Raw genomic sequence first — 26,136 nt, 5'->3', positions numbered from 1 at the left:
TGCACTATACATTAAAACATGTCTTGACTCACTGCTGTTGCTGATAATTGAGCCGACAGAGTTGACATTTTCGGGATGACTTTGGGTTCCAATTTTAAGTCACAGATCAGCTATTAGGCAAGTTATGGGACCTACAACTACAAGTTTGGCCTAGCCAGGGTAACGTTATATATATATAAACGTTCTGACTTTGTTTTTGTACAGTTGGAAGCTTCTGGCTAGAAAGAGGGCAAGATAGCAATTTGTGATGCTCCTTCTCTGATTTTTATCCCATACACATGACATGGCTCAATTGAATTATAAGGTATAAAGTGAATGAAAGGCCTGTGAATGTTTTAAAGTGTGAAGATGAGCCTTATTTGCCAGTTCAAAGGGACCCCTGTAAAAATAATTACAGCTTGTTTGGATAAATCACTGTATTTGTAGATTGTCCCATTCTTTAGGTAATTTCCTCCTCCGACTGGAAAGGAAATTAAACAAGAAAGCTTTAATCAGAAAAAAATTCCTGTAATAATAAATAATCAAAGCCAGGATAGTTAGTAAGTGACAACTAGCTGTTTCTTTTGACCTGACCAAAAACAACATTGTTACCAGAATATGGCCCGGTTTACACGGGTGTCGTTTATATGTGTTGGGCGTAAAATGATGCGGGCGCGCGCGCGCGGCGCCACGCGTTTTGTGCGACAGATTTTTTTTAGCATGTAAACAACCTCCGCCACATTTTTCTGTGGCACCTCCAGTAGGTGCCACAAGAAAACCGCCGCGCAGCGCCGCGCGTCTGTGGCGGAGGTTGTTTACATGCTAAAAAAAATCTTTCACACAAAATGTGCGGTGCGGCGCCGCGCGCGCCCGCGTCGTTTTACGCCCAACACATATAAACGACGCACGTGTAAATCGGGCCTATGTCAAGGTACAGTAGACAGGCTAGTGCTGTTGCTAATGGTATAATCTCAGGGGTCCTGTACTTTTGCTACCCGACATCACTTAGCTCTTATGATACCTGCTGTAGATGTAATAAAATGTCATAAAATCGACCCAGGGGAACAAATGGGGGTTGTACATGGTACATGTCATAGTACTGTTTGCACTGAATTCATTCCCCTTAGCTATTGTCTCTTTTTCCTTTCAATGTTATTGAATGACATATCCAAGTAGCCTCTACCAGGCTTTGGAGGGTGGCTGGAAAGGGTAGAAATTGGCCAAATAGAGAGATAAAATACCAGGGGAGTTGTACCACTAGAAATAACATTACCAGTAGAGATAATATGATTACTCTTATGTAATTGTGTAGATAGAATAAGATCAAGTGTGGGGACCCAGGAATATAATCTATATCAATCTGTAATAATCATTTACCATCAATGGGAATTCAATAATGGGAAGAGGATGTACTTACGTCTGTCAAAAGGGTAAAAAAAAATTTAATATGTTCCTGTATGTCAACCCAAGAATGAGATATTAAAAATGTACAGTTTACCATGTGTATAACTGCATCTACAGCAAATGTCTGTTCTGTGTAATGTTTAATTAAAAGTGCCATACATACTTCTGTGAACATGTATTATGTAGTCATCCCACGTCCATTTGAATAGCACATTAGTTACCATTTGAAAATAGCACATGATACATCGATTTAGATATCACAGTTGACGTGGATGGTATTGTTGAAAAGAAAGTTCAAACAAAACCCAAATCAGATGCCAAGAAACCAGATATGCTGTCCCTGGAATTTCCTGTGTACACTGAATGTTCCCTGTAATGTCCCAAAATTAAGTTGAAGATGACTCCGTGGTACAATATTGTATTTCACAGTGCACTTATTATCACATATAAACCCCATGAAATGCACTTGGGGTTGGGGATTTGTATTCTCCAAGCAAAGGTTTGGGTTGGATGAAAAAAAAAATTCCAGTGCAAAAAAGAATCCCCAATAAAAAAAAGCCTAAAATCATGCCAAAAATAACCCAAACCTCTGCTTGGAGAGTTGGAGATTTGATGGTTTCAGGGGGGGCCACAAGCCCTTTTCCGTAGAGCGTAGACGGACCACTCTAATATTTTTGCGTAGAGCGTATTCGGTGTTTTAATTCTACGTAATGCGTTGTGGCCACTTGGAATTTATCGTAAAGCATAATCGAGCGGTTTCCGAATTCAGCGTAGAGCGTTGTCGGGACCCCCCCTTGCAGGCCCTCTTTCAGTAGAGAGATCCATGACAGTCTATCATGAGAATTCCATGTACATTTTACTTCTGAATGTCTTGTCACATAATCTATGCACCTTTTCTGTCCTTCTCACTCAGGATTAGCCCTTTTCCAGTTTAGGCAGCCTTGGTTGTATGTTCGGTCAGGTGAGGTGAGGGATTTATGTTATTTTATGGTACTAATAAATACATAAATAATGAATAACCTCTTGAACATTAAATTTCCTGCTTACCAACACCCAAACCCTTTTACTGGTAACTAGGCTGCAATGGAAAATGATTTTTTATACTCAATACATGATAAACATATTTGAAACTGGCATCTTCTAATAAAGGCTGAATACTAATATACGCATGTCATCACCAACCAGCCTGCTTTAAATTGGATCCTACACAAAACTCATAAATTCCAAAGATCCTAACATGTTCAGACAGGTGCAATAAACAATTCTTTATCATACAGCCTGTCCTGGTGTAATATATTGTCCTCGCTCATTCTCACGAAGCTGTTGCCAGGATCCTCGTTGCCTGGGCTGTAGGAGCGGCACCTTGTTTATTCGACAACAGAAGAGTCCTGTCTAGCTGTTGTTATGTCAACTTTTGTTGTGCCTTGAAGGCCTCATAATTTATGCATAACAGGAAAATTATGTGGTGAAAGAAACTGGCAGAAGACATGGGTACAATGAAGTACACAATGTATGATTGCTGTGCTACATGATATAAAATTTTAATCTCCACCATACATGTGTAGAAATGTTGAAATGATAACTATATAAACTGATATTTGCCGTCCGTCCTGAGTTATTCAAATTGACCAGCTTGTCGGACAGGTTGGCAACTGCCTCATTCAGAGGGTCAGAGGTTGAACAAAGATTCCTGTCAGGCTAGCCATGCCAAATAAGGCAAGTCGGTGCCCCAGTGATACTACTATGTACATTGAGATTAAACTGTGATTATGCGCAGCCATGTAGTAGAGCATGGGTTGAAACATTGGGTCAGAGGGGCATGGTTGTCTGGTGGCCTGTGTTGAGATTATATTTACACAGTGACTGTGTCATGGCGTGAGGACTATTTTTACATCTGACTCTGACAATCACACTGTGATATCAGAGTGGTATCAAAATCTGAATTAAATGTTAAATAGTTGTTCTAGAGATAAGTTAAAGGGTTTGTATTTTCATGAACATCATAAATTTTTCAAACCTGAAATTGTCATTGTGCATCAAGAGGTCACAACTCAACTATACATTTCAACTTCTTACAATTAAAAACTGGTCTTATAGTTGGTGACCCCAAAACCACCATTCAGTTATTCAATGAACAACCCCTAAGTCTACCCCCAAGTGGCCTCTGTAGTGAGTCAGGGAAGCAGCTGGACTGGTTTTCACCATGTTTGGTGAGGAGGAAAAATCCCAGGCTTAAATTAACCTTCCACCTGCTAAAGGGAGCCATTCAGCTCCAAAGGTGTGTTGGTTACTGGGTTATGGAGCAAGGAGAAGGTTAATGATCCCCAACAATGTCAAGAGAGGCGTAATGTATCTTACAGTGTCTGGTAAATGTCACTTTTAATTTTACTCAGCCATATTCAATATGTACAATGTATTTTGATGCTGAAAACATTAAAGCATTGAAATAGGATAGACACAAAAACTACACTTCGGCCGTCGGGCAATCCGACTTGCGGTCGGGCTGATACCTCGGGCGATACGGAATACCCCGTGTTGTATTCTATATGTATTTTGATGCTGAAAACATTAAAGCATTGAAATAGGATAGACACAAAAATTGTGCAAGAATTAATTCAACGACATGAAGACACATTTCCTGTGAAGGTGTGTGAATATTAGTGATAGTGGTGTCCAAAGAACGTGTGTATTTCCCAGTTTATAGTATAAATTTCAAAGCCTTTTTTGGGGAATTATTAGAATCTGGACAACTGGAATATGAGGACAGGTCACAAGAATATTGAAGACTCAGGTTTACCTTTGAATTGGGCAAATTAAAGGGCAGGAGCAGTATAATAACACCTGTTCAAACTGTGGTAAACTACAGGTGCATCTGTGTGGGTTGGGATAATTGGGATAATTAAAGAGGAGTTTGCCCTGCAAATAACCCCTATTCTGTTTCCATTTCCACCTTTGGAAACATTTTGTATACCTTAACAACAGGAAGGACCACCTTCCCTTTCTTATGTAAATGTGCTCTACATGGAAGACAGTGGATTGAGTTGTGCAGCCTGCCCTACAAAAGATGGTCCCTCTGTAACATTGAATGTTATACCATCAAAATGAAAAGAATGGAATGAAAATAAGGTGTTGAATTGTGAGGGACTGGTGTAATGGTCAAGTGAAGAGAGTGTTCGTCTTGCATCCAGTAGGTCTTGAGTTCGATCCCCAGCCAAGTCATACGATAACAAAAGACCGTATATGGTACATACTACATTAGTGTACATACTGCTTTCTCTGCTTCACACTTAGCATTTGAGAAGAGTATGGGAGTTAAATAAAAACACACCACTACCAGTGGACTAGCTCCCTGCTGTACAACTGTATGGCCCAAGGGCTACAGAGACAGAGAACAGCGCCATATGCATATACATGTATAGGCTCAGGAAGGAACTTTTGACTTTGAGGGCTCACTCTATGTCAAACTATCCAGCACACTACATTGACTCCTCATCACTTCCTGTAGATTGTAAAATTACTATAGTCCACTGATCCCAGGGGGAAATTACATAACAGGAAACAGTTTTTTTTTTATCAATGGTCTCCTGTCCATTAATATTTAAAGCATGATTGGTTTGTAGAATGGCCCTGTGTTCTGTATAGACAGTCTAGCCTTTTCTTTGTTGGATGTGAAAGATTGTTTTGTAAGATTGTGCTCTATGTCTGTTATTTTATATACCAGGCCATTTATACAATGAAAAATGAACTGAATGATCTATTATGATATTACATTACATAATGTTAAATCAAATACTGAAATAAGTGGTGAAAAGGTAAAGGAAGGAAAGATTTTGAATGAAAGATACAATAAACATTGCTAGTGACACAGGTAACTTTCCTGTATAAAGAATTGATGTCTGCAGTAGAAATATTAAATTGTGAGCAGCTACAAGGAAGTAATTTGCAGATGGGATTTACATCTGTGAATTCTTTTCTCTTGTACACGTTAGGGCGTTCCATATCTTCTAAATACTATTGTCCCTTTCCATATGACATGAATTCCAAGTCCCACTCCGTATGAATGGACATTGCAGTGAAAATCCGCATGGTGGCGCACTTAACCGGTCACAAAAACACCTGTGCCTGCAGTGCACCGTCGCTTCCGGCCACAAGATATGAATAGAGAAATCTTGCAATCTGAACAAGTTTCAGGCTCTCTGAATGTTACACCTTACAAAGTACGTTTTACTTAGAATTTTGTAGGCCCTTCGTATATGTTAAGATTCTTTAATTCGGTAATACTAATAGCCAAGCCGGCAAGTTGTCATTGGCGTTGAAAGTACATGTATATACAGAAATATCCCTCGCTATCATAACCTGAACATTGAATATTAAAAAAGACAACATGTTGAGCCCATAAGAAAAATATCCTGTGGGGAACTTGTTTCTCGGAGACAGAAGAAAGTGAACAATAGCGGAGTAACACGTTTTTCAGCATGCGGTGTTCTCCGTCGGGACTTTCCGATCATTTCATATCGTCAGGGACTTCCCCCCTTCCCAGAGGGCCTCGCGCCTTATCAAGATTTTTGTTGTTCACAAAATCAATTATTAATGTTAATTCTAATGATTTTGTGATATTTAATGTTCACAAAAATCAAGATTTTTAAGCTGCTTGATTCGATAGCAACTAGTATTAAAGAAAAACTACCATCAGCAGAACGTCCCAGGTATGGCACCTGGGCAGACGGTTCTTAAGGGGATCTGGCTCTGGCTGGCTCTCGGGCAGTGGTGAGGACTAAATGTTCATCAAACAAAAATCAAACTGACTCAAGATATCCATATATCAAGCCCAAGCTTAAGGCAAGACATAGTCGACAATACGTGTTACCTAAAACAAAAAACAGAAAGAAACAAATACATGTACAAAACAAGAGCGGAGTGATATGTTCTTCGGTCATGTTCACAGTCGGTACTTTCCGACAGGGACTTCTCCCCTTCCCATAGGACTTCGCGGACAGGTATAAAGGTCTGCGGTTGGCGCGCGCCGCTCCCTCTGTTCCCGGGATCTTGGGAGGCCTGTAACACGGTGTGTGGCGACCGTTGCGCAGGGCCGCGCCGTATGCGAAAATTTCTTAGGAATTAGTCAATTCGCTGACAAAGTCGCCGGGATATTCTGTAATCCTGCTTGTTGAGGGCTAAATTAACCATAAAGCAGTGAAAACTGTGGACGAACTTGGACAATTGGGAGCTCAGGAAAATTGCGCCATTTTGGACGTGCCAACCATTGTGTGTAGCCTTGCCACAGGCGAACATTTCTCTGGGTTTCAGTGACGATTTAGATCGGTTTGAAGTTTTGAGACAATACACTGGACGCAGACTCGGGAGAGCGGACAGAGCAAGCAGATTGAAAATCAAACTTCCCTGGGCAGGGTTTTACTAGCTGCGTCATCGTTCATTCGTCAGTTCAAGAACTGTTTCCAGTGAACTTTGGTAGTCGAGAAGCCCATGCCCACGCCATATGGTTTTAGTGCAATCAACAAGACGAGCAAACGGCCTAAAAAGCTTAGTGCCAAAACTAAGGTGAGTACCGTTTTGTTTATTTGAATATATTTGAATTGATGAGGTCCCCGTCCTACCTTCACTATGGCGTTTTTTACTGCAGAAACGTGCGTTACAATGACTACAATGTATATCGTGTGATTGCAAATACCATTAAAGATAACTGCCTGGCATATTTTGTTTGAGGAATGTTTTGCCCTTGCATGCAATTTGACGATACTTTGTCAAAATGACTACTCCATGGATCACAAAATGTAATATATTATATATGCATTGAAATAAACTAGTTTCACTTTCGAAGACGGTTGATTTGACGTGTACTTTAGGTAGTCTCCACCAGAATTCTTTTGCGGGCTGAATAAGTCGTAGAAATCGGCCTAAAAAGGGTATTGATTGGCCAAAGAAGGTAGCCGGCAAGAGAAGCTCCATTTGCCCGACTGAAGCTTTTCTGGCCGGCTACCTTCTCTGGCCAATTAATACCCTTTTTAGGCCGATTTCTACATTTGTACGATTTATCAACCCGCAAAAGAAGTCTGGTGGAGACTATGCTTTAGGTGAAGTGTGTCTTGATAGCCTTATTTACGTGTCAGTGGGTAAAGGAAAGAGGAAGCAACAAGTGTGCTCGTTGTTCCCGCCAAAGCGAAGTAATATAAAACCGTCGTTTACCTCCGTCATTGGAAAGTCCAAGATATTTTTGGACTATGAGTCAGGTAAGTCCCCTAATTTGCATGATAAAGATTTCTATGCACCTGTTACCCAACCCCCCAACCCCACCTATCGAGGCAACCCAAGCCTAAGAGCAGGCAAAATCGCCACCTAATGCTTAGGTCACAATTCAAGAAAGGGGCCCGCTCGGCGCGTGTTCGGCGTGTTTTTTGGCACTACCGAACGGGACCTGGACGGAGACCGGCGGGCTTCCCGACGGCTGCCGGCCTATTTTTGGCCCCGCGCGGTCGCCGAATCGATTTTAACTCAGAGTTAAAAACACTTCGGGCCCCGTTCGGCGAAATACGCCGAAGCGACGACGTAACCTCACTGCCCGGGACCCGTCGGGCGGCCGAACAGGCACCTGCCTAAGATTATGACGTCACATGTGCTGATCAGTGCATCAGATGGTCAGGAATAGGGGGTTATAGGGAGCATATATAAAATCCTTGTTCAGACTACGTCGCACAGTTCACCACGTGTGTGTTACATCGTGTACTTGTGTGTGTGTTACACCTTGTATTTGTGTGTCAGAATGTCGAAGGGCAAGGGAAAACAGCCGGCACGGCTCTCTTGCCAACTTCATAAAACAGATCATAACAGGAATAGAATGTGTCTGACATTATCTCTTGTTACATCATATGCCTTCGTAATGAAATGGAATCAGAAGTTATTGGCATTTATTTTCAGTCCAAATTTCAACAGAAGTAACGATATTCAGTGGTTTTATTGCTCAACAGCAAGGAGCTGCCACGGCATACTTCCTGCGTCACTGCTGAAGTATTTTCGAAAGTAGGCCCTCGGTTACTTTTGCGACGCACCAGTTCTGCCTGCCTCTCTTCTTCAGCTACCAATGCCAGAAGACCTACATGTAGGTTGTCACCAATCTCAATCTCAGACGGGCTTGTAAGTTGTTTGCAGGTTGCACTGAACGCTGCATCGCCAACTTCAGTCTACTCTTTACTTGACGTGTACTCTTTACTTGAAGTGAACGGTAGCAGGCAGTGCAGCGCTTATGTATGTACCTGCTCAAAAACACGAGAGGAGCCCGTCGGGATCCTGCCAGGAACCCGCCAGGGACCTGACAGCTGCCCGGCCGAACTGTAAGAGCCGGTCGGCACCCTACCACACGCCGCACGGGTCAAGACGGGCGACTGACCGGGCACCGGACGGGTCCCTGACAGAAACCGGCCGCAAAAGTTTATGAATATTAATGAGAGCCGCCGGCCGGAGCACCAGCAGGCCCCGACAGGGAGCCGTAAAGGAACATTTGATTGTGACCCTAACAGTACGGCGCACGCTCGGCGTCATGACGCCGGCCGGCGTCTACGCCGAGGACATGCCGAACGGGCGCCGTTTCAAATGTGACCTAAGCATAAAGGAAAGTTTTGCAAAACCCAGCGTTCTGATTGGCCGGCGCGGTCACGTGTCCACTAAGAGGAGCCCAAATAACTCCAAATAAGCTAAGGAATAAGAATCCCCAACTTTTAAAAGGAGCCAAATAACGACATGTTTATAGCTTTGGTAAATGTTGTTGTTTTATCATTTCCCAATGGTTAGGCCATGTTGATTTGATTATATGGATGACATCCTCTGGGAACCCCGATGCGCGCGTGTGAATAAAAAAAAGTTTTGCAAAAAAAAAAGTTGCTTTCATTATGAAATCTACGTGGTCAAGAAGGTGGAACAAATGGCACAGAATATGTTATGGCGAATAATCTACTCTTCGAATTCATTTCTTTACATTTTTGTCCTTTTTCCTTTGATTTTGGCATTCTACGACATTGGTATCGTTTTTAAATGTTTTCCTTGCAACTTATGGTATACTTTGGCTCATTTAGCAACTGTTTTGCACGATTTACAGTATGGTTGAAAACTTTTTTTTTTTTGGAAACGGCCGAAAATTCATGCGCGCGCGGATGTCATCCATATAATCAAATCAACATGGCCTTATGGAGAAAAGTTGTCTTTATTTCAGTCCATATCATGGATATTTTTAATCTTGAAAATCAAAAGTTCGCATTATGCTAAATCCTTACCAATAACTATGGGATGTTACCTATTTAACTGTTGTATTTTTAAATTTTAGTTATATTTCACTACATAACATAAGTATATGGATGAAAAATATTGTTTTTATTTATGTTTCTTCCCCTGTTATTTTGTTCAATGGATTCAACTTTTGGTGCCAACTGACCTTACATTTACAATCTCCAAGCAGATAAAGGGTGGCATGGATCCTGCAGTCAAAAATATTAAAATTTGTAGAAATGATGAGGTAATCCTTGAAAGCACTATATGAGGATTTTGAGAACACCCTTACTGAAAAGCACTACATGGGGGATTTGAAAACACCTAATATCAACAAGACTGGCAATGAAAACATACATTGCCATGGCAACGGTGGTTGTTGTTAGGGTAATAGTTTTGGGGAAGCCTCATCGTGGTCTGTCATGAGTTTGTTAAAAATTACATTTGACTTGATTTGAGGTCTCAAGTCTCTGAAAAAACCTGCCCTACTTTCTGTGAACCCCGGGCAATATGTCATAGCAGTATGGTAAATGCGTTATCCCCACTATTTCACTGTCTTTCAGCCTACATGCTCATGTATGACAATATATTATATTCATTCACAGGAATGCTGAAGAAAGAAGACCATCACAACCTGTAAAGTCACTAAGCTGGTCTACCCTGACTAAAGAAAACAGAAATAAAGACTAGTAAATAGATAAATAAATAGTGACAGCATCCGACGAGAAGCCATCATGGAACAGTTTAACCAAGCACTTGATCTGAGCAATCAAGAGCTGTACAGGAGTTCAACAGGTATTACATCAATTATGATTCATTTTCTGTATCCCTTAGACATTTATTTCTCTTCCTCAAAAGACGACTTGGTCATTTGACTTTTAGTACATTACAGTAATACTAAAAGAAACTCCTATATTACTTGAAACTGGCATAAATATGACTATCAGCCTAGCCCCTGAGGCATTGCCAAAAACTTAAGCATGATGAAACAAGCACATCGGCAGAACATACTGCGCCTGTGCAAAACCCTGATTTTTTGCGGTTTTCGTTAGATGTTTGGTCAACGTTGCATTAGAATTTTTTTTGTTGCAGAGGACAGATTTTCCGACATAACATTTGGAAACCACAGACAGGATGTTAACCTTATATTGTGCAAATACGACCTTATAGTTAAGACAAGTCAAAGTTTATTGCAGAACGATTGTCACGGGTACGATGTATGGCAAATGATAAAGTTACTAGTTGGTATGAGACGTTCTACCGAGGTGCTATGCATAGTACATTACGGGTTTAGTGCAGGTGAAGTTCGTCCTGCCGACGTGCTGATGAAACATGAGTCTCACACTTGTCACTCTTGCCACAGGTGAATACAACACATCATCTTTGACTCAGGAAAAGGTCTTTGACAATGAGGAGCCTGATCATGATGACTCTGGATCAAGTGGAATCGGAGGCCCATCACCAACCACCAGTGAGAGTCCAAGTGATGATGAGGAAGGTAAGTTCATTCACTTCATACAGTATCCATATAAATTATGATTTAAAACATCCATATCCATATCATCACATGATCAATATCATATATATCATATATGATATGGATACTTTTTATCATTTACAAAGAAATATGGGTAGGTGAAATATACCGCAGAAACTGGCAGATTCCATGTAGAAATTATAGAAAACATCTGTTTTTGATCCATATCAATTATGATGGAACAATTATGGCAGGCAGGGCAACCCTACATGTATGTTAATGCGAGATGTCCAGTGAAACAATGTACAATACAACATGAAAAAACTGACATGGTATTAAAACAGACATATATTGTAACATTAGAGATGTACAGAAATACACGTTAGTCACTTCTGCTTGGCGATTAAGCCTTTATAAAAATAATTTGAACATTAAAGCATAGCATAGCAACATAAAAATTTCTCTTTTGTTGCTTTTGTCCCCCCATGATACAATGTTGTGGACGAAACAGGTAACAGGTCTGCAACAGCCACTGGAATAACAGCGGGTGAAGTGTATACACGTATAGAGGAACTTGAAACGGAAGCTGAAGCATCTAGGTCACAGGATCGCAAAGGAGAAATCTACCGCGAGCTGGCCGATCTACATGACCTGCTTAAAAGGGAGAAAAGCGGCAAACTAGGCATTTGCGTTAGATCACTGTACAGTGAGTCTGTGCCAAGAGACTTGCACGACAGCACCCATGGGGGATCACTGGAAGCAAGGACAGATCAATGCCTCACTGAACTGGTAAACACTCAAGATGCCGAATCTGTGCCCAACATCGAGACGATGAAAACTGATGTCAGTCTTCTTTGGAAGAGACCGGAACAACATGCAATTCGTGAGTGACACTTTGCAAAATCTGGGAATCCAGGATATAACAAACACGAACTAGTGTATGTGAAAATGCTACATACAGTGGAATACACGTGGAAAATTGGCATAATCAGGCATACGTACATTGTAATAAGGCCACACCAATTTAATTTCTTTTCAGATCTTTTCAGGAAATTGATGGAACAGATAGGCAAAATTGAAAATAGACACAAATTACTGTGAGTGATGGCCAAATGCTCTGAGACTTAAAATAAGTAGAACATCTGTAACAACTAGGAAGACAAAGTGTCTTTCTAAAACTGTTTGTGACAAAATATGAGTATTTTGGGGTTGATTCATAATTTTGTATATGTGATATTTCAATTTATCTTTTCAAATAAAAAAATGAAGCTGCAGTGAAATTCTGATAAACAATATATCATATTGGCATGACCTAATAATAAAGGAGAAATATTTAACATTTGAGGTCCCCTTCTCTTCAAACATGGGTTTCATGATTTTTTTTCCATCATCTGGTAATAGCCAAATAGGTATGAGAGGAAAACTCTGTTTAGCCCCAGAACATATTCCTTTCAAAAAATAAACTGGACAAATTTGAGGTCATTAGAATCCCCCAGGATCTTTCACTTTCTGCTTAAGGTTGTTCACAAATATATGATGCATTATTTTCTTTTTTTTTTAATCATATCAGCATACCATGGAATCATCAAGGTGTCTGCAAAGGAAATGAAGTTGGCAGATGACTATGCCCTACAACGTGAAGAAGGCTCAGAGGGAGCATTCGAACGCCTATGCGACTACATTGTCAACAACAAAGAAAGGATGGCTCCTATTGTGGATTATCTAAATAGCATTGGGGTCCAGGTGTATGACATAAAGCGTGGTTGCATTGAACTGTGGGTAGGGTGCTTCAACCATGAATTTGCAGATCATTTGCAGGAAGAGGAAGGCATTGAGAGTCTGAAGACCAGGTTGCAGAGTCAAGTGTTTCATCCAGCTTTGCTGAAAGAGTTTGGACTGGAATCTCTTGAACTGAAAATCACCTTCAAATTTTCTCCAGGTAAAGAAACATTTTATATGTTTAATACTAGAAATTATTATTCTTGTTTGGATATGTTTCCAGGCTTAAAACATGTCACACACTTTATGCTTGTTATTTTTGGTTCAATATGCCAGTAACATTGATCTCCAAATAGTCTGCTGCAGAATTTCCATTTCAAATCCATCTGTTTATCTAGTACAAGGCAGAAAGCTTTTTTAAATAACAAATCATTGTAAATGATATTTTCTAATTTATAAATTGATAATTTATAACGTGACATGCTACCCAGGCCAGGTAGCCTTGTCTGGCAGGCACCCAAGTTTTTCCGTAAACCCATATACATTTGTATCTACGCCCTCTTCCAGTTGCAGACACAGTGACATTCGACTTAGAGGAAGATTTCATTGAGATCTCATGCGAAAAGGATCATGAGCATGAAGACGATGCACCTATCAAGTGTAAGTTAAAAGATGAAGTGATGCTTAGCACTCAGATATCAACTAAAAACTACACAATCATAATGTTCACACACATTCAAATTTGATGCTGTGTAAAAGATGTCAGAACACTCTTCAGTGCATGTTGCACCTTTATGTCTGAAATGTATGTTGCATGAACATCCTAGTTCCATTTGAATACCATCTGTCATTCCATAGGATAAAACTGATAATATATAATTGCTATCAATCTCTACAGCACTGGACAAGCCTGGTGACATCAGGATTGCACCATCAGATGTGACAGAGAACAGCATCAGCATCACCTGGGCAGATGCATCTGCAACCAAAGACTACAGTATCAGCATCACTCCTCCTGATGGTGACAACCCTACTGGAAGAGTGGGTGATGGAGCACCATTAGAGTACACCTTCATCAACCTGACACCTGGGACCCTGTACAATATCAGTGTCACAACTGCTGGGGATGAGATTGGGAATGCAGCAAGTACAGTGCAGCTGAGGACAAGTAAGCACGATAAAATATTATACTTGGAGTACTGTAGTATGATGTCCAAATCAATGTCTGATGTAAGCCAGCTGCCGCTGTGCCATTTGCCTGTGAAGCTTACTATAGGTGTGTTACGCCAGGCAGCTAGGGTACGCCGTAGAGTGGTAGTATACTGGCTATACAGGTACAGAATGTGACTACTGTCGATCACTGATGAAGAGTTAGTTTTAAATGTTACTGTCACAGTTGCATTGATATGAAATATTATTAATCATAAATTACACAAGATGTATTAATCTACAGCTCCAGCCCCTCCAGATGAGATCAACATTGTAGACACAAACAATAACAGTATCAGCATCACCTGGAACCAACTGGAGTCAAAGACTGGTGTGTTTGCAGCTTTGACTGCAAACACACCAGTTGGTAATCCAAAAATTTAAATTTTATTATAACAGCCTAGGATTGCTATGTCTCTGAATGCAGTCTAGTCATCAAAACAGGTGTGAATTATAATAATTACAAAGCCTGACTATTTCAAGTTGGCAGTAGTTGATATTGTTGGTTACCCCCCAAGCCATTAGTGCAAAAAATTGTGGAAAGGAAGGCACGTAATAAGGTACATGAGGAAACATCAGGTAATACTGTTTTGTGAAGTCCCCAATGTTTGAAATTGTATTTTGCAAACATATTGATATAGGTATAAATAGTTGATAATGCATTCTGCAATTACCGGTACAATCACTGGAAGATATGCTATTATGTTATATTTTTATTTTCTTTTATCCTTTGTTAGAACCTGCTACAATTGATAGTCTGGATGGATCAACCACTGGAGGAGAAGCAGCATACCAAGAAGCAAGAGGACTCACTACCCCTCCTCTACAAAATCCAACAGGTGGTTCTACTAGTCGTTCCACTGATGCAAGTCTGAGTGACGAGTCTTTACATCTGCAAAGTGGTGACAACATGCAGGATAACCTGGCATCAAACCGACCCGACATAACTGATGTAAGGCCTGATGACTTCAGTACTAGTGATGAAGAGACAATGCCAAATGCCCCACCTGAAGATGCAAATGAAGCAGCTATGGGGGCACCTGCTGCATCAGACCAGCTGAGTCCTTCAGAAACTTGGGAGCAAATGGAGGAGGGCGCTGATGGGGACCAACCAGTGTATGACACAGAGCGGCGTCTGTACATCTTCACTAAGGCTCATATTGAGAAGATGACAGAGAATTTCTCCCCATTAAAGAAGATAGCTCATGGGGCCTTTGGACCTGTTTACTATCTAGGTATGGATGCAATAGTTTGCTAGTTTTCTAAACCTACAATATGATACATGTTTTGAATCAAGCCTTTTCACAATTTTGTACACATACTTGTGAGACAAGATCGAAGATTTGCTCCTTTTCTTATCATTATAATGTCACCGTCAGACAATATGTCTAACTATTCTGAGTCTTCTTCCAGAGAAGTTTTCTTATGATGGTCCACTGAAGGGGCGACAAATGGCTGTGAAGGTGAACCGTTCTGATGACCAAGGAAGGAGGGAGTTCATGCAGGTAAGCACATGAGGGCCTGCATGCCCTTTTTCGTTAACCGTTATGGGCTATTTTAATTTACCATTAATCGTTGCCGGCCTGCTCTAATTCAACGTTAAGCGTTATCAGTATATTCATCGTGAAGCGTTATTGGTCGTTTTAATTCAACGTAAAACGTTATTTGTCATCCTAAATTCAGCGTTAAGCGTTAATGAATAATTCTTCATTACGCCTAATTTTGCCTTTCAAAGTGCAGGAAAATGCGTCATTGAAGGTTCAAAAATACAAAATTTCCCGGGCGGGGAGAATGCCCTCCGGACCCCCCTTCATTGCTCGCGCCTTTGGCGCTCGACTCGCGCTTCTGCGCTCGGTCCCCTTCGGCTCTATAGCCAGCACCAGTTTTCCGTCAATTATCCGTTTGCGGAGCGTTACAAAATTTTTTAACGAATCCGTCAACCTTGACAGACAAGGATAACAAAAATCTTGAGTAAAAATATGAAAACATCAGAAGGACCGACAAACATTCTCAACACCATGATTTGCCTCTCAAGATGCGGGAAATTGCATTTTTGAAGGCTTAAAAATCCTAAATTTCCCGGGAGCATCCCCTGGGCCCTCTTTAGATTGCGAGCGCCTTCAGCGCTTCACTCTCAAAATCCATCGGTAAAACTGGGCGGAAGGAAAAAATAAAAATTAAGTCAAGCTGGGTAGAGCATTGGCCGACGTCGATTCGGACTCCCCTTTATTTGTGGACGCATTAGGGGACCAGGGCAGGTGGGAAACACAGGGAACATGTAAGGTATACGTAATTTTGTCAGTGATCACCTTTTCTCACAAAGCGCGGTACCAAATCCAGTGCAGCTTGAAAAAAAAGCCTGTCAATTTACCGTTAAGCATTGCCGACCGTCCTGAATTTACCGTTAAGCGTTATCGGCCCTGCTGAATTTACCGTTAACCGTTGCCAGGACCCCCCATGCAGACCCTCGCACATGCATAGATTTTGTACATTTAATGATTATGTGACTTAATGTATCACTACTCTTTAAGGCCTGTTTGTAGTACTGGGGTTGATTTTTAAGTGAACATGGCTTTCTGTAGTAAGTGAGAGGGTTAGGTAGAGAAATTGGCATACATGCCACAAGGTTCAGTATTATACTTCATGTAGTCTTGATTGACTCAAGGGTGCAAGAAAGTGATGGTGCCAACTTATCAAATAGCTATTGATGTACAGGTCTATTACAATGTACAAAGTATCTCTCTCATTTTCAATGAAGTTTATGTGGTCTATGGTTTTATCATATTAAAACTGCACAATTTTCAGGAGCTGGCAATGGCTGGATCCCGTCATCCCCATCTCCTGCCTCTGTTTGGGATATGTGAAGATGAGAGGTAGGTGCCTTCGCCAAATGATGTTAACCCTTCTGGATGATGAATTATACAATTCTAATCATTGATTTTGCGAATACGAGCGTCATTTGCATGGATTACATCAGTTAATCATAGTCTCCACCCAAAGACAGCCTCATTTTAGGAAAATAGGCTTTTCTAGCACTTCCTCATAAATTATGCAAATGAGGGCATGATGTGAAAATGATGTTCACTTTCACTTAACTTCCAAATGTGGCAAGTATGAAATTCCTAGCAATTTCAACTATAAAATTACAACAATTTTCCATTAATTATGCAAATTAGGTCTTCATTTACATAATCTATATCCTCAGATGTTTTTCTCGTTCTTAATTAAATCATGACAATCCGTCAACCGGTTCTTGTTATCCACCTTCAGAGATTTTCAAGAAACGCTCCTGCAGTTCCAGAAAAAGCTGCTAGGGGGCCCTAACTCATGTCACTTCTTCCCTAGCCCAAGAGCTATCTACCAACCAAAATTCGTGACCCTAGTATGTCTAGATCGCGAGATATCAAAACCGGAAGTTCTGCTGCAGTACCAACAAAAGCCACCAGGGGGCCCAAAATCTTATCATTTCTAGGTCTCGTCAAGACCTACCAAGTTTCATGACAATCCATATGAAGCTTCTTGAGTTATGCTGTGCACAGACAAACAGACAAACGCTACTGAAAACATAACCTTCTTGGCGAAGGTAATAAAACAATGCCATTCTCTTTCTCTAATGGAAGATAGAGGATGCTATCTAAAGCTGTGACATGAAACTTCTTGGAAAACATGGCCTTGTTCTACACTACAATGTCTCTTATCAAACTCTGTAAGCTATCATCATGATACTGACTTCTTGTTCCTTTCTCCTTCTCTTTTCTCCCTTGAAGAGACCTGAAAGGTAACAGTAGTCTTTTCATGATGTTGTGGACAGTGTTTAAATCTGATACAACTGTGGTTCAGTAAATCAACTTTTTAAGCCAGGCCAAAGTGCATATACACAACTTATTCTTTGTTCTTGCTACATTTATGGTCACCATGCTATAAAAAAAGATATGCCCAACACATTAATTTGTTAACACCGTGGTAATGCATGCAGTAGGCCTAGCTTGAAAAGTTGATTTACTGAACTACAGTTGTATGTTACCTGTTAGGTCTCTTCTTCCGAATCAACTTGTCGTCTGATAACTGTTGCAGTTGCCTGTCTCTGGTGTCACCCTACATGGCCAACAAAGACCTGAAGTCTTGGATACAGGACAAGACATCACCTACAGACTGGAAGACAAGACTGGTGATTGGTCTGGACCTGATAAGTGCCATCCGGTATTACCACCAGAAGACTGAGGGGTATGTTCCACTCAACGTCTTCAAAATTATATTCCTATAGATTGTCCTTGATCATATTCAAATGACTGCCATCATCCTCTCTGAAAAATTGTGTATTTTGCAGTTTAGCACTTGCATGGATTTCTTTATGTATAAGGCCACACCAATTTAATTTGTTGGTTCTCGGAATCGCCGCTTCAAAAAATCGCAAAATCAAAAAAAAAACCGTGATTCTTGTTACTCTCATCTCATCTGCCGATTTTTTTGGGCCCGAACGTCCACCCGGTACGTTCTTATTTTGCACGGTACGTTTATTAATTTTTTGGAAATCAGTAATTTTTTTCGACTACGCGTGAAAAAAATCGGCAAATCTTCGACGTGAAGACGTTTATAAACGCGTATTGTAGCGAGAAACTTGTCATTTTCGGGCCGGTTTTCGCGATCGCCGCGTGCATAAATTTGTCTGAATGTTCCATTGTCATGGGTGGTGCTCATCAAAATACGAACTCCTCAAAGCTCTAAATTAGAACAAATTCTAACAAACTAAGCAAGTCATTTAATATTTACGATATTTTGCTACCATATTGTATTTGTCGATGTCGATTTACCGCAATAAAATCAAGAAATCGGGTAAATTATTACACAGTCTTCCCCGTAAAAAATGAGATCTTCCGTTGACCCCAAATGACCTTCTTCCGCAGCGACGCCATGTTGGATATTTCTCGGCCTTTTCTACCACAGTTTTGGCTCATTTTTACGACAAAATCCCGGGTAATATCGCCCAGAATATATCTGAAGCCCTATATGGTTGCTAGAGAAGCATTATTTTCTAATTTTAGTGGATTTTTCCCAAAAGAAAAGTTGTCGTAATCGACGCCAAGTTAAACGACATGCTGGGATGGTTCGCTGGGATTTTTAGGGGCCATTTTTGAGTAATCGGCACTTCGAAATTTTGTTTACTTTTATGATACGAACGCTAGCAAAAAAAAAAACGCTGCCACATCATGCCCATATTCTTTATTACCCGGTACCCGTTGGATTTTCTTGGCCAACTTTTGGCAACGTACTCACGGCTGGACTCAGGCGGTGGGATTGGCATTTTGGCCGTCTCGGGACCGAAAACATGTGGACGCTGGACGCGTTGGGGGGTCTGGTCTTGGTCTTGGTCTTGGAGGTTAAGGTAGCCAACATCAACTTGCTGATGATTCTGCTACACTGTAGTATTTGGGTTGTAGAATTTGGACCATCGCACACCGGGGCATGCCCCTACTCTTTTTCGAAAGGTGTGGTGGGATCTTTAACGTGCTCGAGGTGTGGCTCTCCTCAAACACGGGACCTCCAGTTTACGTCCTATCCGAGGGACGTCCCTAACTGAAGCTAGGTACTCATTTACACCTGAGTGAAGTGAGGAGTGTAAAGTGCCTTTCCCACGGGCACAAGATCGGTGACATGGGTGGGGATCGAACCCTGGACCTCTCGGTCCCGAGCCGAACGTGCTACCGCTGCGCCACACGACCCCACGAAAACACGACCCCGCGTTAGACAGGTAGACGCAATGCAAGATTTCTTAACGCTTGAGTCGATGGGAAAAATTCAAGGGACCAACAAAAAGTGGTCGTAATGGACGAGTGGTCTCTATACAGGGGTGGTCGTTATTACAGGTTTGACTGTATGTATTTCCCAACAACATGACATGTCTACATTTGTACTAGAAATGCTCTCTTTGTTGTCTATTTAAATTCCTAATTGCAAATAACAGTTAAAGATTTGTGCATAACAGTTTCTAGTATATCAGTAAGAGCACATTTTAGTATAAGAGACACAGGTTACCCATCAATTTTGGTAATTTTCCGGGGGTAAATTTATTCCGGGGGGGTATCTTTATTGGATTTTGAAAATTTGTCCGGGGGGTACGTTTATTCCGGGGGGATATGTTTATTCGGCAGATCATTAACATCAATAATTGATCCTTGATACATAGGCTATAAAACAGCAATTTTTTTAGCATGTATAGCTTTGTTCTCAATCCCTTTTCCAGCCTTAGCTTTACCATTTGGGCATGTTTTTTTTTTTTTTTTTCGCCCTGTCGCTTCACATTTTTCATGAAAAAATCCGAGAACCAACAAATTAAATTGGTGTGGCCTAAGTCTTCTTTCTGCAGATATGAACTACATTGTACTGTTTTGCAGAAGGTTGCGTAAGGTTTTGCAATTGATCTTTTACAATAGTCCAAATAAGAGGTTCCACTGTGACGTGAAGTCAGCCAATGTGTTCCTGGATGCCCAGCTTCGAGCCCGTCTTGGTGACCCAGGCTTGATGAGGGAAGTTTCCAAAGACAAAACACATCTGACTCAAACGGGTAACTAACAATTTGCATCAAATGTCTCTTCTTTTAATCTTGAGAAGTAAAAAGATAACCAGTCCCTCAGCAGTATAGTATAATCACACACTAGCTGCACTGTTACAATACATCATCTGGAAATTGCACGCACAAAAAGTAATCCATTCCTAAAGAAATGAAATAACTTTTAGATGTGACGGAAAAGTATGCTTATAGTACATTATATCATTAGTCGATTCTGGCAAATAGGTTACAATGTATTATGTAGTAGCATTACTCTTTTTGTGTTCCAGGTTATGACTGGGGAACCCCATACTACCAGGACCCCTTCTGTCTGAAGTATGGAAAGTATCATGAGAAAAGTGACCTTTACAGTGCAGGAAAAGGTACTGTATGTAATCAATATCATGTTGTTTGGCATATGAGAGCTCACAAATGTGACCTGAATAATCAGCTTCTTTTCCCTATGGGTCAAGACTGTAACATGTCAACTACATTCAACATTTTATGGCACAATGAATTTGCCAATGTAAAACTAAAAGTATATACATGTAATGTTATGAATATAGTATCACTCAGATAATACTTGGCAATTTCTGTAACATGCATTCTGTAACTACAGAGTCACTGGTGAAGTGTAATGTTTTGATTTTATCTTTAAAAGTCCTTTTAGAGCTCTTCACAAGCATTACTGCTGACAAACAGGAAAATGGACGTTTGCTATTCGAAGTCTGGTCTGAAGACCTGGACTACTTTGATAAGCAGAGTGACGGGACAAAGCTGTGTGAGGCGGCAGACCGTTCATCAGCAGTGGTACGTAAATATATTTAGTCTTCTTGGGTCTGTTCATTTAATACACCAATACACGGCTGTTTACCATACCGGTACTTCAAAATGGACAACTCTTATATGACTCTTAGGTCTCTATAATATGAGCACAAATTCAACGTATACAGAAACTACACATTCACCAAGTGTCATTGATGATTGTGCATTCTCTTTCAAGGGTTGGCCTGAATGTAATGAGGATGATACTTCTGTGACACAACAGTTTGCAAAGCTGATCATAGGTTGTCTTCAAGAGCATCCCAAGGACAGAATTACATTGAAGGAGCTCTACCAAAAGCAGAAGGTACTAACATTCATATGAATGAGGGTCAATTGTTAGTTAAATACCTGCATGCAGCCTGTATTAAAAAAAAACTATAATAGTGTGTTGGGCCAATACACACCTACTGGGAATATGAAATATAGATACTAATATTGTCTGCAATTAATTGCCATCTCTATGCTTTACATAGTAGCTTGCAGTTTCATATTTTATGTACTTTTCTTTGGCAGGTACTTGTGCAGACGTCTGCTGCCATTGGGAAACATAACAAAGCAGTGCCTGACTGGTGCATGCACTGTCTTACCTGCAAGCCATGTAAGTCCATTTACTAGTACATTGTAGGTTTCATTATCAAGTTAGAGTACATGTAGATGGCTTCTGCATGATGACTGATCTGCTAACCTCTGTTGTGTTACAGGTTTATGGAATTAAGTAGAATGACTTTGAATCATGCTTCTAGTGGCCGGCCCGCCTAACAGTTCCCACCCCCAAGAATTAACCTCAGCGTAGTGTAAACACTGTGACTCAGCTATGGAATTAAGCAGAATGAATTAATACAAGACACAAGACTATGACAAGTTAACTGAAATAACCGTGACCACCCTACACGAGTCGTACTAAAATCATGCTGTTCTCCTTATACAGGTCCCATTCCCATGGCCTGTGGATGTGCCTTGTTGTGTAGTGCCTGCATGAAAAGCGACAATGAAGCTCTGTACTGCCCTAACCACCACATGGATACAACAGGCTTAGGTATGACCGTGACTTCTTTTGTGTCATAGAGACCTTATCACCCCACCACTTTGGACATTTTTGTACTCATGACACTTGTTGTCCTGGCTTCACTTACTACTAATATGTCAGCCTATAATGCATTGGAGTCATATGCACTCAATTTATATAAATCAAGGACATTATACAGAAAATGTATTATGTCTTAAATGTACACTGTGTGTCAGTTCAAGGAGGTTTAAAACTTTTTAAATCTCCTTGGTCAGTTCTATTTGATTTGTGCGCCTAGATTCTTATAATTTGGCACTCATACTGCCAAGGTTCAATTTCTGGTGGAACCACGGAAATACACACATTTGAACCTGGAATACCCAGGACTTGAACCTGGGACAAACCTGGGCTGCCAGCTCACAACCCAATGTACTAACTGAGGCTTAAAGATGTAGACCAATTGGATCGGTCAGGTGGTGGCACTTGAACCCCACTGTTACAGAATGTTTGTTCTTGTCTGATTATGAAAACATTAACATCACCATTCTTCAGCAGTTACAGCAGTGTAGCTCCCTGCGTTAAAAAAAACATTATTAGTGCCATTGCAAGATATCACTCCAGAAACTGAAAAAATAATGTACAATTTCAATGACTTGAAGTTTAAATGAATAATGGCATGAATGAGTTTCAGCATTACATGTTTTCTCAGGGCGGGTATCTAAGGTTTGTCTGTTTTTTAAACGTCCAGTATCTAATCCTTCTCCCTGCTGAGGTAGCCTGGTTAACCTGTCTCACCACTTGTAGTGTTCTCTCCAACCACTCAAGAATACTCAATAATGAAGATAAATGAAGCTTTGAGAAAAGATCATGTAAAACACTTGAAAGATTTGTTGACTAAGCTTATCAAATACAACATTGCGAAAAGGAAAGTTGAAGATGAAATGGAACCAATATTAATTAATAAAACAACATGTTGGAAGAAGGTGAAATTGGTGAGGAGGATATTGGCTCACAAGAGGAGCTGTTAATGGCCCTTGAAGAAGGGGATCTATCACGAGCAGATGAGGATGTGGATATGAAAGAGGGTAAGTGCTGTATAAAACCCATGGTCAGATCTGCAACTCCACTGGAGAGCTAAACCATATGATCACATAGTATAGGATGATTACAGGTGTACACCATCAGTCTCACAAGTGTCAGTGGTGGGATGAAGAGTGTGGCAAGGACTAAGGAACAGAGAATAAGTAGGCACCATACATAATCTGCATCTCATGTTCTTGGAGTAGATTGATGTTAGAATTCACTAAAATAAATGCTAATGGGGGGTATCCTTATTTCGCATGTGCATAAACTTTTCAAAGATTATTTACTCTTGTACTCGGGAGAAGTCAGATAAGTTTGGGCCCCCTAGCAGCTTGTTCTGGAACTGCAGGACTGTTTAGACATCTTTGAGAGAGGATAACTCAAGAATTGGTGGAAGATGTATCTAACAAGTATATATAGTTAAAAGATGCAGTGATGCTTAGCACTCTGATATCAACTAAAAAGTACACAATCATTGTTCAAACACATTTAAATTTGATGTTGTGTAGAAGATGTCAGAACATGTTGCATCTTTACGTCTGAAATGTATGTTGCATGAACATGAAAATTAGGAGCCAATTTGCATAATCAATAAGGAAATTCTATAAATCTGCTTTGTTCGATAATAGGACTATGAAACACTTGTTGAAACATGTACTAGTAATTGAGAACACGGACATTGGCAGGTATTGACTATGTAAATGAGGACCTAATTTGCATAACTAATGAGAAACTGATATAAACTGCTGGGAATGTAATACTTGCCATATTTGGAAGTTCAGTGAAGGTGGACACCATAATTTATTCAAATAAGGACGTCATTTGCATAATTTTGGAGGAAATGCTAGAATAGCCATTTTTCTTAAGATAAGACTGTCATTGGGTGGAGAATAGGATCAATTGATATAACCCATACAAATGGGGCTCTTATTTACATAATCACTGAGAAAAAAAAATTTATACTAGTAATTACTTTGAATGGTCAACATGATTTGGAAAAGGTATGAGGTCATGGAACTCTTGTTCTAATGTAATTACTTAACTTCTATATATTGTTTATTTACCGATTTTTCTAAACACAGAATTTCCCAATAAATTGAATAATGTTGGTGGCATTGGTGGATGATGTCTGTTCAATGCAGTGTCCTGTAGTCCTTGCCTTATATGGCAAAAGGAAGCATCATGTTTGAAAGGTACATTGCACATGTAACATTACTCTGTTAAGTATATAAACTAAGGACATTGACTCTCGTGTTTTAGATACCGCATTCTACACAAATGCAGCTCTGCCATTCCCAGTCCAAAACGGTGTAGCAGTCATCATCAACAACATGAACTTCCAAAGCAACATCAACCTAAGTAGGAGAGGAGGAGCAGAAGACACTCGTAAGCCATATTTTGTAATGAGGTTTGACTTTTGATACAGTCAAACCTGGTGCAGCCAACCACCTGCAATCATAATCTTATCCTCCCTTATATTATAACCAGGTTTTACTTTGACCCTCTTTTTCATTGTCTAATTCCTAATCTCTAATTTTTTTATCCACAGGTAGATTAAGGGACACATTTGAAATGCTGGGCATGTCTGTAACCTGCTATGAGGACAAGACAGGAGGGGATATAATCTCATTACTACGACACGTAAACCTGGCTGATCATTCTGTAAATGACTGCTTTCTCGTGTGCATCATGAGTCATGGGTCCCAAGGAAAAGTGTATGGAAGTGATGGAGTAGGTTTAGATCTACAAGATCTAACCGAACCATTAACTGAACGTTCCTGCCCTAACTTAGCTGGAAAACCTAAAGTCTTTCTTATTCAGGCTTGTCGGGGTGATTGCAATGTTAATGCCAACAGAGACTTTTCCCTTCCCAAAGCACCAAATATTTACCTTGGCATGGCTACTCAGCCATGTCACATTGCATGCAGAAGTGAAACTGAAGGAAACCCCTTCATTAAATGCATTACAAAAGTCCTGGCTGAGGAAGTGGGGAGGATGGACCTACTCCAGATTATGACCAAGGTGACCAAAATGATGAATACTGACTGGGTCAACAGCACTTTCTCTATTTCAACACTAATGAGGAACCTGTATTTTGGTTTACCAAAGACATGATAAAAAAGCAAAAGGAAGTTCTGCCTGTGTCTCATACAAGAAATTGATTATGTTTACCGAAGGAAAACATATTGTTTTTGCTCCATCTGTTCCAAACACCAACCTCTGACCTGGCCAATGGCCTCATTTGTTGACATCTGTCACCATAGTAACTGGTGTTGGGTTACATAATGTTGCAATTTCATAGTAGGCATTTAGACTCCTGTCACCATATACATGTACATGTATGTGAATCTGTTTGAGTAAGAATTAACAGAGCAGACCATATCCGAAGGTAAACATTATGCATTTGCTTTGCAAATGTTACTTTTCTAGTTTTTGTTTGTTTTGCATATCCAGTAAACCACCTTCAGGTGTATTACCCATTAGTTTTTTACATGCAAGTACAAGCTGCATAATATCAGACTGTTTGGTTTGAACCACTCACACCTGGAAGGGGGAAGGAACCCTAAGCCAACTGCTGGCTGCCTCCGAAACGGGGAAACGTACTCGGCAGAG

The 26,136-nt window shown here is 40.4% G+C and overlaps 1 protein-coding gene across 4 annotated transcripts; it reads left to right on the top strand.

Annotated features, from left to right (window-relative positions):
- The first annotated feature begins 6,383 nt into the window (after positions 1-6,383).
- Positions 6,384-25,765, top strand: LOC109467467. Of its 4 annotated transcripts, none has more exons than XM_019765472.1 (19): positions 6,384-6,942; positions 10,263-10,452; positions 11,021-11,155; positions 11,646-12,017; positions 12,705-13,073; positions 13,421-13,513; positions 13,752-14,021; positions 14,800-15,297; positions 15,476-15,567; positions 16,868-16,935; positions 18,137-18,286; positions 20,494-20,624; positions 20,900-20,992; positions 21,271-21,419; positions 21,613-21,738; positions 21,948-22,032; positions 22,363-22,470; positions 24,784-24,909; positions 25,073-25,765. In XM_019765472.1, exons 2-19 carry the CDS (start codon positions 10,392-10,394, stop codon positions 25,636-25,638), a joined length of 3,492 nt encoding a protein of 1,163 aa, XP_019621031.1. In that variant the 5' UTR covers positions 6,384-6,942; positions 10,263-10,391; the 3' UTR covers positions 25,639-25,765. The 4 variants fall into 4 exon arrangements, with proteins under 4 accessions (XP_019621031.1, XP_019621032.1, XP_019621033.1 ...); XM_019765473.1 differs by having other exon boundaries at positions 11,015-11,155; positions 20,506-20,624; XM_019765474.1 differs by having other exon boundaries at positions 11,015-11,155; positions 24,808-24,909.
- Positions 25,766-26,136: the final 371 nt, after the last annotated feature.

This window comes from Branchiostoma belcheri, unplaced genomic scaffold (genome assembly GCF_001625305.1).
Source record: "Branchiostoma belcheri isolate BF01 breed outbred unplaced genomic scaffold, Haploidv18h27 scaffold18, whole genome shotgun sequence".
Classification (NCBI taxonomy): domain Eukaryota; kingdom Metazoa; phylum Chordata; class Leptocardii; order Amphioxiformes; family Branchiostomatidae; genus Branchiostoma; species Branchiostoma belcheri.
This window is presented reverse-complemented; position numbering and strand designations above follow the sequence as displayed.